The 15,592-nt window shown below is 36.7% G+C and overlaps 1 protein-coding gene across 1 annotated transcript; it reads left to right on the top strand.

The window, feature by feature from the left end:
- The first annotated feature begins 279 nt into the window (after window positions 1-279).
- LOC121989953 lies at window positions 280-963 on the top strand. The gene has a single exon (XM_042544251.1). The coding sequence runs from the start codon at window positions 333-335 to the stop codon at window positions 879-881; it is 549 nt and encodes a 182-aa protein (XP_042400185.1). The 5' UTR covers window positions 280-332; the 3' UTR covers window positions 882-963.
- The last annotated feature ends 14,629 nt before the right edge of the window (window positions 964-15,592 follow it).

The raw sequence follows: 15,592 nt of genomic DNA, 5'->3' as shown, positions 1-15,592 counted from the left end.
AAAAACATTTTATTTTTTAACTTTAATTTATAATATCTCTTTCTTTTGAAATTATTTGTGTGCGGGACCCACAACCGACCTTGGTCGGACATCATTTTCTATCCGCCACGTGGCCGATGCTTGTGACTGGGTTTAGGACGTGGCACTTTGATGCAGAGAGAAATAATTAAATTTCAATTATATTTTTAAAAAAATATGAACAGCTTGTTTACGGTCAAGGAAGCTCTCGCTGTTCTTCAATGGCCGCAGGCCTCGTGGCTCGTCTGTGTTCAGTGAGCAAAATCCATGTCCCACGCCGAACTCATCGTCAATCACCATTAAATGCCTCGCGAATGACGGCCTTCCATCTGTCTCGACCTCTCTCCATCGTCTCCGCCTCCAATAATCGATTAATCGTCGGGGAAGGAAGGGGAAGGGGAGCGCGCGCCGCCCTCTCCTCTGTTTTTCCTCTGCTTTCTCTCATGGCGTACGATCCGAGAAGAGGCTACTCCTCCTCTGCTCTCGTGGAGGGCTTCACGCTGTCGCCTCTCCCCTACCCCGTCCTGCTCGTCCTGCTCATGGTGCTCCTGCTCCTCGGCCTCTCCTGGTTCTTCGACTACGAGACCTTCGTGGAGGAGGCGGAGGAGCAGATGAGTTGGCTCCTCCTGCTCCTCCCCGTCCTCCTCGTCTTCCTCATCCGCTGGGTGTCCTCCATGGAGAGCCTGGATGAGGCCTTCTACGGGGCGTTCTTTCCAGGCCACCACCGCCGGAGAGGGTACTACGACTACGGCGGCCAGTCGGATGAGGGAGGAGGCTCGCCGTGGACGATCGCCCTCGTCGTCGTCCTGCTGCTCGTCATGGTGTACTTCCAGTCTAGTTTTCAGGAGATGTGGGGCCCTTAAATTATCTGTGTATTTTTTTTTTCTTCGCACTGTAAATTAATTGTATATTATTAAAAAAAATCCGAAAATTTCATTTCGCTCCCATGATTTTCAATCATTCTCAATTAGCCCTTCACCATTAGACAAAATGCACCATTAACTATACCCGTCGGTACTATTGGGCCACACAAGACCCAACCCAAGCTGGACCATGTCGGATCATGTCGAGAATGGTATAGTCCAATTGTTGTCCTCATCGAGCTATTTCGATAGTTAACCATCGCTGGACAAACAAATCAAAGTAGAGCTCCGCTCAAGTCAAACTGATTAGGGTCAAAGTCAACCAAACTCAAATTGAGTGAGACCAAGCTATCAGTTTAGACTGAGTCTAGGTCAAATCAAACCGAGTTCAAATCAAAGCAGCCTAAAACAAAGACCTCAAGTCAATTCAGTCCAAATGACATCTGATTGTGGATTTGTGGTCCAATAAAGGACTAGGAGGTAACAAAAGAAAGGATGTGTCCTTTGAAAATTAAGGTCATCTTTTCACAGATAATCAATTGCAGCACCATCTTATAACTCTTTACTCTTTTTACTTTTCCTTATTATTTTCTTCCCCTTTTCTCAAAGGTTTAACTTGAATGTCAGAAGGAGAAGGACATAGCCAAGGATCTCTTGGTTACTCGACATCCTGAAAGTCAACTTGAAGAAAGTCAATTTATTTAAAAGTACAACCCGAAGGAAGGCAGACTATTGAAGCCTAACTGAAAGGAAACCAACCTCCTGAGAAGCCTAACTTGACAAAAGATTTATTTGACAAAGATGGATCTGGCTTGCATCTTGTAAGTCAAAAGTACTTGATAGTAGCTACTTTACTTAGGCATTCTATTCTAGATTTTAGACTGGATCAATTATTAAACAAATGTAACATTAATTAGACTTGTCCAAACTATCGGGCCACACGAGATACAACACAAGCTTGCAATGTTGGATCATGCCGAGAATGGTATAGTCCAAATCCAATTATAGTCCTCATCGAACTATTTCAGTAGAGCAACAATAATTTTGATAGTCATCTCGGGCACTATCCAAATGATTAGCTCCTTTCTTCAACATCCAATAATAGATTATGATTTATAGTCATGATCATGAAAAGTTTAAATGATAGTCCGATACAAGAAGTTTCCATACTAGAAGATGTTGGAGAAGGATCAAATCATATTGAATTTATTATATATAATTTTGTTCTATATAGTAAGAGGTATCTTTCCGGTCCGAGTTTTTAATCACAAAGATCACATAATAATAATTTTATCATTATTTGAATATGTGATCACCGAAAACTTAGTGTAGTATAATGCTGATGTTTCAACACTTTGCTAGATGTTGCGACAGAAGGATGCAATTGAATGGAACATCATTTTCAAAAATATTATATTATAATTATACCATAAAATTAAATTCTAATTAAAGCAAATTTTAACAATGACAAGATAGAAATTTGGGCCAATCCAAATTGGGCTTATCTGGCCCACTACTAGGGCCTTGAAAAGTCAAGGTGACCTAACTCAATCTTGCATGGTTGAACAAACTTGATTCGCTCAACTCAACACAAGAAACTCAACCAACTTCAACTGCCTCAAATAGGGGTGAATACAATTTTAATAAAAAAGATAAATTAATCAAACCAAACTAATCGAATTTAGAATTTTAGTTGGTTTAGTTAATTTAATTTTTATTAAAAAAAATTTGTTTAATTTTCGATTAATTCGGTTCGATTTTAAATTTTATAATTTAGTTAAATTAATTGAATGTTAATTTAATTATTTTTATTTAAAAATATAATTAATTAAATAAAATTTTATTTTTTAAAGTTAAAATCGAATAAGGTTTTAAAATTTCAATTAATTAGGTTAAAACTAAATTAATCTATTTTTTATGGGTTTGATCAATTCAGTTTTTATAGGAAATTTGGTCGGTTCGATTGGTTCAAATTTTTTTTGATTTGTTCAGTTTGGCCGATTTGGTTTCAATTGAATACTCAACCTTAGGCTCAAATCTCGATTAGCGAAGAACATATTGTTTGTGCAAAAAGTACCAGATGATTGAACCTGAGTTTTGATAATAGGAAAGAGTTCTAAGTTAAGGGTTATTGTTATTCTAACAAGTTGAACTGAGTGCATAGGAAAGTCCTAAGTGATATTAGGTAGAAAACAACCCTAGTTGAGACTAGGCAGATGGAAAGTTCTAGCTACGGTTAGACAACGAAGTCCTGGTCCAGGGGATTGGGCAAACTATTGGCTGGTCAAGGATGTTAGATGAAATCCTATGATCAAGTATGCTAGGTGAAAGACCTGGAGTCGCGGACACCAGGCGGAAGACTAGACGGGTCAGTGATTAGACGTTTAGCAGAAAATCCTGATGTCTTGAATGTTAAGCAAAAGTCCAGACGGTCTGGAGGATCGGTTTGGTAAAAGGTAAACTTGATAGGACCTTTGCATCTGGCTAGAGGGGGGTGAATAGATTTTCTTCGATTTTCACCTACAACTTGTTAGCGGGAGTAAATATAATAGAAATAGCGAAATACTAAGAAAACAATGCTAACTCCTCGATTTACTTGGCCTCCACCTCCATGAGGTGACTAATTCAAGACACACACCCACACAGTCAAGCTTCACTAAGACTTTCTCCTTTTTGAACCAAGAACGAAAGTGGAGAAACCTTTACATGATTATACCTTCCTCTTACAAGATTAGAGCTAAGCTTGGGAGGAGGAGATTGAGATTTTCTCAGCTTAGGAATCACTTGGAGAGCACTTTCGATTAGAAAAGTAACTAGTTTCTCCAAGCTTCAAGAATTGTTTTTATAGTTTTTTCCGACATCAGTCAACTGATGTACAAATTAGTCGACTGATGGGTTTCAATGGTACTTAAGATTTGGTAAGATTTTCTGCCGTTATTCCATAATGGTCACTTACCAATCGACTAGTACCGGTACCAGTCGACTAGTACCGGTACCAGTCGACTAGTACTGAGCTTCAATCCATCTGACTACTCTTTGTTCATTTTGTTACCTGGTACCAGTTGACTGATATAGGTACCAGTTGACTGGTACCTTATAGCTTGAGATTTATAGCATTTAACAACCTTAGATTTACAACACTTTACATATTTCTTTTTTACACTTAAACCATTCCTTTAGCTTAGACTTTATACCTCCAAGCATCTTTCAAAAGTCTTGCGCCCTTAGGATGCTTCCATTTCCACGGCTCCTCATTCTTGCGCTTGCCTTCAAGTGCTACCTTCGGCTTTGTCATGCTAAGTCTTCTTTTGCCAGGAGATCGCACCTCCGAGACTTCATCCGCCAAGACTATCTTCTTGGACTTTCCTTGCCAAGTCTTCATACTTTTCTTCATACCTGTTTACTCAACATTTATGTTAGATCACAAATAATGTCTAACTTAAACTTATTTAATCAAACATCAACAGTGAGCAATGTCTAGAGCAAGATTGCTCCAACAAAACTCTCCTGAGAGGAGTAGGTTGAGGACGTGTTTCCCATTGAGGGAACAGTATGTGTCGATTTGACCTAGGGTTTTTGGAAAATCTGAAAATCAGAATCGGATAATCCAGAGACTGTCAAGTAGTTTATTAATCATATTTTATTATGCTAACTTTATTTTGTGGGGTTTATTTTATATTTGGGCTAATATGCCTTACAGGAAGTGAAATGCACAAAGAAAAACTGTAAAATACCGAAAAAATAGGCAAATATTAATAAGGAATTTTTTCGGAATTTTTAGAAATTTTCTGGGAATTTTTCGGAGCTCGTAAGACGGGTTTTGAGGGGATCAATTTCGGGTTCGGATTAAGCCTGTTTGGGATACCCGTTTAATGAAGGAAATGTTTTATTTATAAAACTTTTTCCTTTTCTTTTTATTTCCCCCAAACGCCGATCCTGACTCTTCTTCCTCTCTTCCCCGACGCGACCTCCCTTCTTCCTCTCTCTATTCTCTTGCGGATGACTCGCCGGCACCGATCCACACTGTCGCGTCTTCGCCGCCAACCAGGGGTACGGTTGTCGGGTTGTCCTCCTCAGCCGGTGGTGTTCCCATGACCTCGAGGTCGTGGGATCGACTCACGGTGCCGCCCAAATTGCTGGATATTTTCTTTATCTTCTTCTCTTCTCCCAAGCGGCGGCCACCGCGTGCCCTAGTCGAGCCCTGCCGACGCCGCTGCCCTCTATGGACCGGAGCAGCGCCAGCCGTGCCCTAGATTGGGTTGTGCCGCCACCGAGTTTGCTTCGCCGCCACCGACCCAGCGCTGCCGCCGGCCTTCCTCAGCCCTAGAGCCTTCCCTCCGATTGTCGAGCAGAGCCTCTGCCCTAGCGACGACAGTCGGCCACCAGGTTCTGCCGAGCACTAGATTTCCACTGACGGGTTCTTTCGTCACCCATCGCAGCAACCATTTCAACTTTGGTTTCGGCTCCGAGAGCAAGAGTCTCTCCAGCATTCAGCAGTGGGTTTTCCGGATCATGAGCCAACAGTAGGGTGTTATTGGTTAGATGCACAACTTGCCAAAGAGGAAGCCATTGGCACCGCTTTAGGTAAGACATAGTTGATATTAGATTTTTGTAAGTGATGTTGTGAAAATTGGCGTAATTTGTTTTGGCAGTAACATCTCTTAGGGTTAATCACTTTGCTCTATAACAGATCCTATCCGGAAGTGACCTAATAGTTGGACATTCAGTTTTGGGGCTTGTTGATTTATTGCAGCGATCTTGCTTCAGTAGAGGATTGAAAGAAGGAGGTTACTAAGGTTAGTTTCCATGTTGAGCACTAATCCGATCAATGAATATTGTGGAATTGGTTATGAAGTGATTTAGGTACGTTTTGATACATGGTAAATTATAGTTCATGTTTCGAACTTGATATTAGTTAGGTATTATTATTTTGTTGTAGGTGGGTTATACTCGATGGTTAGGTTGGTTAGGGTTTTATCATAATTTAACCTTAAGGATTTTATTTAGCCATTCATTTGAATATTAGCTAAATAAAATATATATATTTTGGTGACACAGGACTTTGACGCGAGACGAGTATCTCGGAGTCAGATTTGGACCATTTTATCGGAGGCGGGTACTTTTGACTTATGTCATTTGATATACATTGTAGTGAATATAACAAATTGCATTAATTATGTTTCTCATTCTGTTTCGGTTAATCACTACCCAAAACTTGATACATGCTTGATTGATTGATTGGTTTGCATCTCATGTGTACATTACCTGTTTATACATACTTGTATGGGTAGTGATATACCATGCTTCACCATGTTTAGGACCTAGGTTTTATACCTTTTGTGTACCTTTGATTTGATTTGACTCGTTGACCTATAGTGCACTTATATATATACATGGATTCGGTCAGGATATTTTGTGGTTAGTGTCATGCACCATTTGCATGATTGCATGCTGTGCGATAGTTCGCTCCATTATTGTTGAGCACATCGCCAGTTACATGGATCTGCACACACCACCACTCATGGGTTAGTGGTCGATTCAAGCAGAGTGTATTGCAGCAGGGACTCTGTTAGGCACCGTTGGTCCGCTCATGGGTAGTGTGACACAACGTTGTTGGTGCGGTTAGCACTAACGATTTAACCCAGGTTTTGATGAATGACAAATAGGTTAAGTTAGTTTTGTTGTTGTCTGACACTTTGATCGAGTGTGCAGGAAAAGTCCAGCTAGGTCGACGGGCTGACCGGATAGCTGGCGAGAAGTCCAGCTAGGTCGACGGGCTGACCGGATAGCTGGCGAGAAGTCCAAGCGGGTCGACGGGCTGACCGGACGCTTGGCGAGAAGTCCAGACGGGTCGACGGGCTGACCGGACGTCTGGCAGGTAAGAAAGGTAAGTCACTGGAAGGGAGTGACTGTGAGGACGCGTTCCCGGGAAGGGGACATTAGGCGTCGATCCGGCTTAGATCCATTTCGGATGTCTAAGTCGAGATCGTGACTAGATTCCGGTCTCGGAGAGACGGAATCTAAGTCATACTCTTTTTAATTATCTGTTGAACTTTAACTGTGCTGACAATCTGTTTTACAGGATATACATTTGCCTCGGACTAACTTTGTTTTGCAGGAAAAGGGAGTTTTCTGGAACAAGGTAGTCCGGGCACTCGGAGGGGATCCGGGCGCCCGGAAGGCGAATTTTATCCAGCCAAGTCGTCGCCATGTGGAGCATCTTGGTTTGAGCAGTTACGTCACACTCCAGGCGCCCGGAAGGAATCCAGGCGCCCGGAACAGCATATAAAAGAAGCCCCAGGCAGGAGCTTCAGAAATCAATCAAGTTGAGAACTCTTCTACTGCTGGTCTTGCTGCTCGACGCTCAGTGCGACGCCAACAAAGCTCCGACACTACGCTTCGTCTTTTCCTTTTTGTCGGTATTTGTTTTTCAGTTTCATTAGCATTCCCTGTACGGTTCTTTTGTAATTATTATTCCGAATTGCTAGTGATTGCCCAACGAAAGTGGTCAAGGACCACGGGCCTTCGAGTAGGAGTCTCGAGTTCCGAAGTCCACTTGTTTTTCACTTTCAAACTAAACATTTTTTCAATCGATATTCACCCCCTCTATCGAATCTAACGGTCCTACAAGTGGTATCGAGCAGGTATCGCTCTATTTGGTGCAACCACCAATCGAGTAGGGGGTTTTTTTGTTTTTTTTAATTAATTTTAAAACTGGTGTTTCGTTAACTTAATATTTCTCTAATCAATTTAAATTAGTGCAACACGAATCTAGATTTTTTTTCTCTCTATTTTTCTCTTCCCGCACTACTAATCCAAGACCAAGTCTTGGGATTTTTTTTGGTTATTTACCTGTGCACAGAATGTCCCAACAAGAAGGATTCAGCACAGTGCGACCTCCACTCTTCAACGGGGACGACTTCCCTTACTGGAAGAAGCGCATGGAGGTCTACCTCAAAACAGACTTCGACCAGTGGATGAGCATTACGAAACCTTACAAAATTCCAGTGGACAACGCCGGGAATCTAGTGGATCCTGAAGACTGGACAGCAGATCTCAAGAAAAAAGCATCAACAGAAAATAAAGCGATCAACACTCTACAGTGCGGATTGACAAGAGAAGAACTGAACAGAGTCGGTCCACACAAAAACGCTAAAGAGCTATGGGACAAGCTGATCGAACTGCACGAGGGAACGAGCGACGCTAAGGTAACAAAACGAGACCTGCTTCTAAATAGAATTTTTAATATAAAAATGCGAAACAACGAATCAACTACACGCGAGGATCAAGGACATCCTCAACGGGCTTCATGCGATAGGTCACCAAATGGAGAACAGAGACTTAATAAGGTACGCTTTAAACGCCTTTCCACGTAATAGTTTGTGGGCATCAATAGTGGATGCCTACAAAATTTCTAAGAATCTTTCCAACTTAAATAGATGAATGTTTTGTGAATTAGAATTACACGAACAAACTAATGTTGGAGCCGAGAAAGGTATAGCTCTATTTGCGGGTTCCTCCAAAGAAGAAAAGCAAGCCTGAACTTGAAGACTCCGATCAAAATTCTGAAGACGAAGAACACCCGGTGAACTTGGTAAGAAAAATGTTCACCGGAGAAAGAGGAGCTTCAAAAAGGATCTTCAAAAGATCAGCTCTCCCTCAGAACAAAAGAACGTGACTTGCTACGGCTGCAACAAAAAGGGACATTACAAGAACGAATGTCCAAAACTAAAGTTTGAAAAACCAAAGCCAACCAAAAAGAAGGCACTCAAAGCAACGTGGGATGACTCCTCGGACGAATCGGAGGAAGAAGAGCAGAAACATCAAAGCCACCTCGCACTGATGGCCCGCGAAGCCGAAACAGAAGATGAAGACGGGTCTGAACCCGAAACAAGCCACGAGTCCGTACTCGTTTCCGAAGGCCCGAATGAGGTATACTTTAATTTAAACAAAAAAAATTTTAGAATCATTTCCTGTTTAAATAGTAAATTAACTAAATTAGAAAATGAAAACAAATCACTTCTTGAGGAAAATCAGAACCTCAAGGAACAATTAAAAAATTTGAATCCAACTCAAGATCTAACACTTGAAGAGGAAAATCTATCGTTAAAAATGATGTTAAAGATTTAAAAGAAATGCTAGAAAAATTTACAACAAGATTAAAAAATCTAGACTTAATCCTAAATAATCAAAAAGCATGTTATAATAAAACCGGACTAGGATATAAGTCGAATTCAAATAAAACCTTCAAATCATTAATAACCCAATACAAGTCAACCAATTTAGCTTGGGTTCCGAAAGCGTGTCTGACCACGCAAGTATGACTTAATCAATATTATATACCTAAAGAAAAAATACATTATATAAAATTAAATAAACCAAACCAAAATCCAAAATACAAACCTAAATCAAATTCAAAATCTAAACAGTTTAAGAAACAACAAAATTATCACCAAGTTAACTATAACTATAAAAAGAATCGACACAAGCCTAAAATTAAAACTTAAATTAATGGCCAATAATTCAGGGGAATAGCTGGCACCTCCAAAACTAACTTACCCGACAGGGTAACCCAAAACTAACAAACCCGGCAGGGCAATTAGAATTAGAGACCAAGTTTAACTTGAATCATGGTATTGGTGAAATTTTTGGATGATAGTACGTTAGGGAAACTTGGGCATCGCATGTCTAGAAAGATATGGTTTCGATCTGGTGCATTTGGCCAAGTGGAACTGACCGAAGCTACCCTTAAACGAATCCTAACTAGTTAGACCAAGATTTAGTACTAAGTTCCGTGGATAGGACTATTCGGAAAACCTCGAAAGGTTGGTTACTTCTAATGATGTCCCTGTGACTCACCAAGCTTAGAAGTTTATCCGAAGAATGCCTATTTGTGGAAACCAAAGCTAAGTCTGAATCTAACACAAGTTAAATCAAAAGTCTGTAATCAAACCAATTTCATCTCACAAAATCATAGGATTCACTGATTGATAACATAGTTCGGGTGAGATGAATAAGGCTTAAAACTTAATTTCAAAATTTTTAATTTTAACTTTAAAAATTAATTTCAAAATTTTTAATTTTAAACTTAAAATTTAATTTCGAAATTTTAAATTTTAACTTAAAAATTAATTTCAAATTTTTAATTTTAACTTAAAAATTAATTTCAAAATTTTTAATTTTAACTTAAAAATTAATTTCAAAATTTTAATTTTAACTTAAAAAATTAATTTCAAAATTTTAATTTTAACTTTAAAAATTAATTTCAAAATTTTTAAACTTAAAAATTAATTTCAAAATTTTAACTTAAAAATTAATTTCAAAATTTTAATTTTAACTTAAAAATTAATTTCAAAATTTTAATTTTAACTTTAAAAATTAGTTTCAAAATTTTTAATTTTAAACTTAAAAATTAATTTCGAAATTTTTAATTTTAACTTAAAAATTAATTTCAAAATTTTTAATTTTAAACTTAAAAATTAATTTCAAAATTTTTAATTTTAACTTAAAAATTAATTTCAAAATCTTAATTTTAACTTAAAAATTAATTTCAAATTTTTAATTTTAACTTAAAAATTAATTTCAAAATTTTAATTTTAACTTAAAAATTAATTTCAAAATTTTAATTTTAACTTAAAAATTAATTTCAAAATTTTAATTTTAATTTCAAAATTTTAATTTTAACTTAAAAAATTTCAAAATTTTAATTTTAACTTAAAAATTAATTTCAAAATTTTAATTTTAACTTTAAAAATTAGTTTCAAAATTTTAATCTTAAACTTAAAAATTAATTTCGAAATTTTTTATTTTAACTTAAAAATTAATTTCAAAATTTTAATTTTAACTTAAAAATTAATTTCAAAATTTTAATTTTAATTTCAAAATTTTAATTTTAACTTAAAAATTAATTTCAAAATTTTAACTTAAAAATTAATTTCAAAATCTTAATTTAAAAAATTAATACATTCAAAAGTTTAATTTTAAAACTTACTTTCAAAATGTGGATTTTGGACAGTGGTTGCTCCAAACATATGACTGGAGATCACACCAAGTTCACTCAACTCACTTACAAAAGCCTAGGAACAGTTGCCTTTGGAAACAACGGCAAACTCAAGGTAATTGGTATAGGTAATATTGAATTAAAATTAGACTTTATAATTACAAATGTCTTACTTGTTGAAAACTTTAAATATAATCTTCTAAGTATAAGTCAATTGTGTGATACTAGGTATAAGGTCAAATTTCTATCTACAGAATGCTCAATCAAACATCTAGATAATCCTACCATAAGCCTAAAAGGTTTTAGAAAAGACAACATCTATGTCATCAACTTAACCATTTCTTCCATTAAGTGTTATTTAACACAAAAAGAAGAAACTTGGTTATGACATAGGAGGATGTCTCACACCAACTTTAGAAATATAAGTAAACTAAATGGACTTGTAAAAGGATTACCAAAGTTACCTAACTTAGATTCAACCATATGTAATGCTTGTCAACAAGGCAAACAAACTAAATCAACCCACAAACAAACAAATCAACCACAAACTATCTCAATCTTAGAACTCCTACATTTAGACCTTTTTGACTCCCATGGAGTCAAATCTATAAATGGAAACTTATATTGCTTAGTAATTATAGATGATTATTCTAGGTTTACTTGGGTCAAATTCTTAAAACATAAAGATGAAACTTTTGAAATTTTTTCAAATTTTTGCAAACAGATTGAAAACGAAAAAGATATCAAAATTAAAAGAATTAGGAGTGACAACGGGGGAGAATTTAAAAATCACCACTTTAACAGTTTTTGTCTAGAAAACGGTTACCATCATGAGTTCTCATGCCCTAAAACCCCCCAACAAAATGGAATTGTAGAAAGAAAAAATAGAACCTTACTTGAAGCTTCTAGAACAATGTTAAATGAGTATAACCTACCTAAATACTTTTGGGCAGAAGCCGTTAGTACAGCCTGCTATGTACAGAACAGAACAACAATAAATAAAACTCATAACAAAACGTTCTTCGAATTGTTTTATAATAAACAACCAAATATAAAATATTTTAAGGTATTTGGGTGCCCAGTTTTCATCTTAAATACAAGAGAACACTTAGGAAAATTCACCTCTAAAATTGAAAATGGAATTTTTGTAGGATATTCCCTAAATAGTAGAGGCTACAGAATTTACAATAAGGTTACCTTAAAAATTGAAGAAACTACTAATGTAAAGTTTGAAGAAACTAAACAAGACATAGGATCTACACAAACACCTGAGTTTGTTCCAGAAACCAACCAAACTCTAAGTCATGAAGAAGAGGAACAACATCAAGAGAATCAACCTCCTAGAACAATAAGGGTTAACCCAAATCATCCAATTGATCAAATAATCGGTGACCCAGACTTAAGAGTTCAAACCAGATCATCCTTTAGAAACCTAAGTCAAATTTCATTAATCTCAAAAATTGAACCTCTGTGGATGAATCCCTACTAGACCCAGATTGGATAATAGCTATGCAAGAAGAACTAGCCCAATTTGAGCGTAATGAGGTCTGGGACCTAGTTCCACCACCTAAGAATAAGAAAATAATAGAAACAAAATGGGTATTCAGAAACAAACTAAGTGAAACTGGGGAAATTACTAGAAATAATGCTAGGCTGGTTGCCAAAGGATTTAGTCAAGTTGAAGGACTTGACTATGATGAAACATATGCCCCAGTAGCCAGATTAGAATCCATTAGGATGTTACCAAATGGATGTTAAGTCTGCCTTTCTTAATGGACTAATAAAAGAAGAAGTTTATGTAGGTCAACCTCCTGGGTTTGAAAGTCTAGAACACCCTGATTATGTATTTAAGTTAAAGAAAGCATTATATGGACTTAAACAAGCACCCAGGGCATGGTATGAAAGGCTAACATCCTACCTAACATCTAAAGGGTTCAAACAAGGTCAAATTGACCCAACCTTGTTTGTTAAATCATTAAATTCAAACATATTTATTGCACAAATTTATGTAGATGATATAATATTTGGTTCAACAAATTCAGATTTTTTAGAGGAATTTATTAATCTAATGGAAAAAGAATTTGAAATGAGCCTAGTAGAAAAATTAACATATTTCTTAGGATTACAAATCAAACAAACAAATGAGGGAAATTACATTTATCAACACAAATACACTAAAGAATTACTTAAAAAATTCGGAATGGAAAATACAAAAGAAATAAAAACACCTATGGCAGTAAACACAATCTTAGATAATGACCCAAATGGAAAATCAGTTGACCTAAAATATTATAGGAGTGCAATAGGTAGCCTACTATACTTAACTGCAAGCCGACCTGATATTTTATTTGCAGTTAGTATGTGTGCACGATACCAAACTTGTGCTAAGGAATCCCACTTGACACAAGTTAAAAGAAATTTTAGATATCTTAAAGGAACAATAAATGTAGGAATTTGGTATCCTAGAACCAATAATTTTGAACTAATAGGGTATTCTGACTCAGATTATGCTGGATGTAAATTAGACCGCAAGAGCACAAGTGGAGGATGCCAATTATTAGGTTCATCACTTGTTAGCTGGTTTAGTAGAAAGCAACATTGTGTTGCTCTATCTACAACTGAGTCAGAATACATAGCCATAGGTGAATGTGTTGCACAATTACTATGGATGATGCATACTCTAAAAGATTTCAACTTAAACATTACAAATGTAAAAGTATTAATTGACAATATAAGCTCAATTAACTTAACCAAGAACCCTGTGCATCATTAAAGAACCAAACATATTGAAGTTAGGCACCACTTTATCAGGGATCATGTTACTAAAGGTGATATTGAACTCAAATACATTGAGTCCAAATCAAATTTAGCTGACATTTTCACAAAACCACTCCCTGAAAGTGAGTTTAGCAACTTACGCCGAAAATTAGGAATGTGCTCAATAGACTAGAAATTTTAAGTTTCAAAATTGCTTTCAAAAATCACTCTTTCAAATTATAAGTCAAATTTGGTTGTTTTCAAAACTTTCCATTTTTAGATTTTCAAAAACAGTTTTGGCCTTAGACTAGCTTTGAATCCTTAGAAAGCATGTACCCATAAGACTAGTTTTTGAGCATCTCACCAACACCTTAGGTTTACCTTGCTTGTGTTTGACAAACATAGAAAGGGGTGAGATGCATAGGCCAACTGTCTGGACTTAAGATGCTTATTTCAGTGCATCAACATAAGTCTGGACGTTAAATACAATTCAGACATTAATCAGATTAAAGTTAATCAGTCAAGTCAAACACTGAATGGTTATAATTAACTTAATCTGACTAACCAAGTGAAAGCTACTATCTTCTGATAGTCAGTTAGTAGCTAATTGGTTAGACAGCTGGTTAGAGTAAGTATCAAGTTCAGGGGGAGAATAAACTCAAATTTTGTATGTTTGAAAATGCCTTTTAAAACCTAACCTATGTTTGAACATTGATTTACAAAAACAAAAAAAAAAGAAGTTAAATTTAACTAAGTATTTGAAAAATGTGAAAGTTTAATCCCACCTAATTTTCAAACCTGATTTGAAAAATTAACTATTTCTAAAATTAGCCTTAAAAATTAATTTTGACAAAATTTTATTTCTTGAAAAGTTTAAATTTTGCTTTGTTTTAAATCGAAGTTGAAAAATTTACCTTTTGAAAATTAAATGTTACTTAAATTTGAAAAACCTGTCTTGAAAATTTCTACACCCTTGAAAAGTTAAACTTGATTAACTTTAACTTTTCAAAACTCAACTTGTCTACCCCAAGTCAACTTGACAATTTTTTTTAACTTGGTGTTAAAAATTGCATTTTTTCAAATTTTGAACCAAACTTAGCTATCTTTCAAAATTTGATTACCTGTTACAGCAACTCTTCACTATGGTTATTTACCTTTGTTCATTTTTTTTTGATGAATGCCAAAGGGGGAGGAGGGTTAGGTGGTTAAGTTAGCTAAACCAATTTGAAAATACAAACTAACTTAAAACCACATAAATGCATGTTGTTTCTTGCATATGTTTTCACTAACTTAACCAGGTTGTCATTCCATCAAAAAGGGGGAGATTGTTGGTGCGGTTAGCACTAATGATTTAACCCAGGTTTTGATGAATGACAAATAGGTTAAGTTAGTTTTGTTGTTGTCTGACACTTTGATCGAGTGTGCAGGAAAAGTCCAGCTAGGTCGACGGTGGCCGGATAGGTGGCGAGAAGTCCAAGGGACGGGCTGGCCGGACGCTTGGCGAGAAGTCGAGACAGGTTGTGGCTGGCCGGACGTCTGGCGGTAAGAAAGGTAAGTCCTTTGGAAGGGTGGTGTGAGGGCGTTCGGGAAGGGGACATTAGGCGTCGATCCGGCTTAGATCCATTTCGGATGTCTAAGTCGAGATCGTGACTAGATTCCGGTCTCGGAGAGACGGAATCTAAGTCATACTCTTTTTAATTATCTGTTGAACTTTAACTGTGCTGACAATCTGTTTTACAGGATATACATTTACCTCGGACTAACTTTGTTTTGCAGGAAAAGGGAGTTTTCTGGAACAAGGTAGTCCGGGCGCCCGGAGGGGATCCGGGCGCCCGGAAGGCGAATTTTATCTAGCCAAGTCGTCGCCACGTGGAGCATCTTGGTTTGAGCAGTTACGTCACACTCCAAGTGCCCGGAAGGAATCCAGACGCCCGGAACAGCATATAAAAGAAGC

This window comes from Zingiber officinale, chromosome 6B (assembly GCF_018446385.1).
Source record: "Zingiber officinale cultivar Zhangliang chromosome 6B, Zo_v1.1, whole genome shotgun sequence".
NCBI classification, from domain to species: Eukaryota; Viridiplantae; Streptophyta; class Magnoliopsida; order Zingiberales; family Zingiberaceae; genus Zingiber; species Zingiber officinale.
The sequence above is the reverse complement of the archived record's forward strand: the minus strand, read 5'-3'. Positions and strand labels throughout refer to the sequence as shown.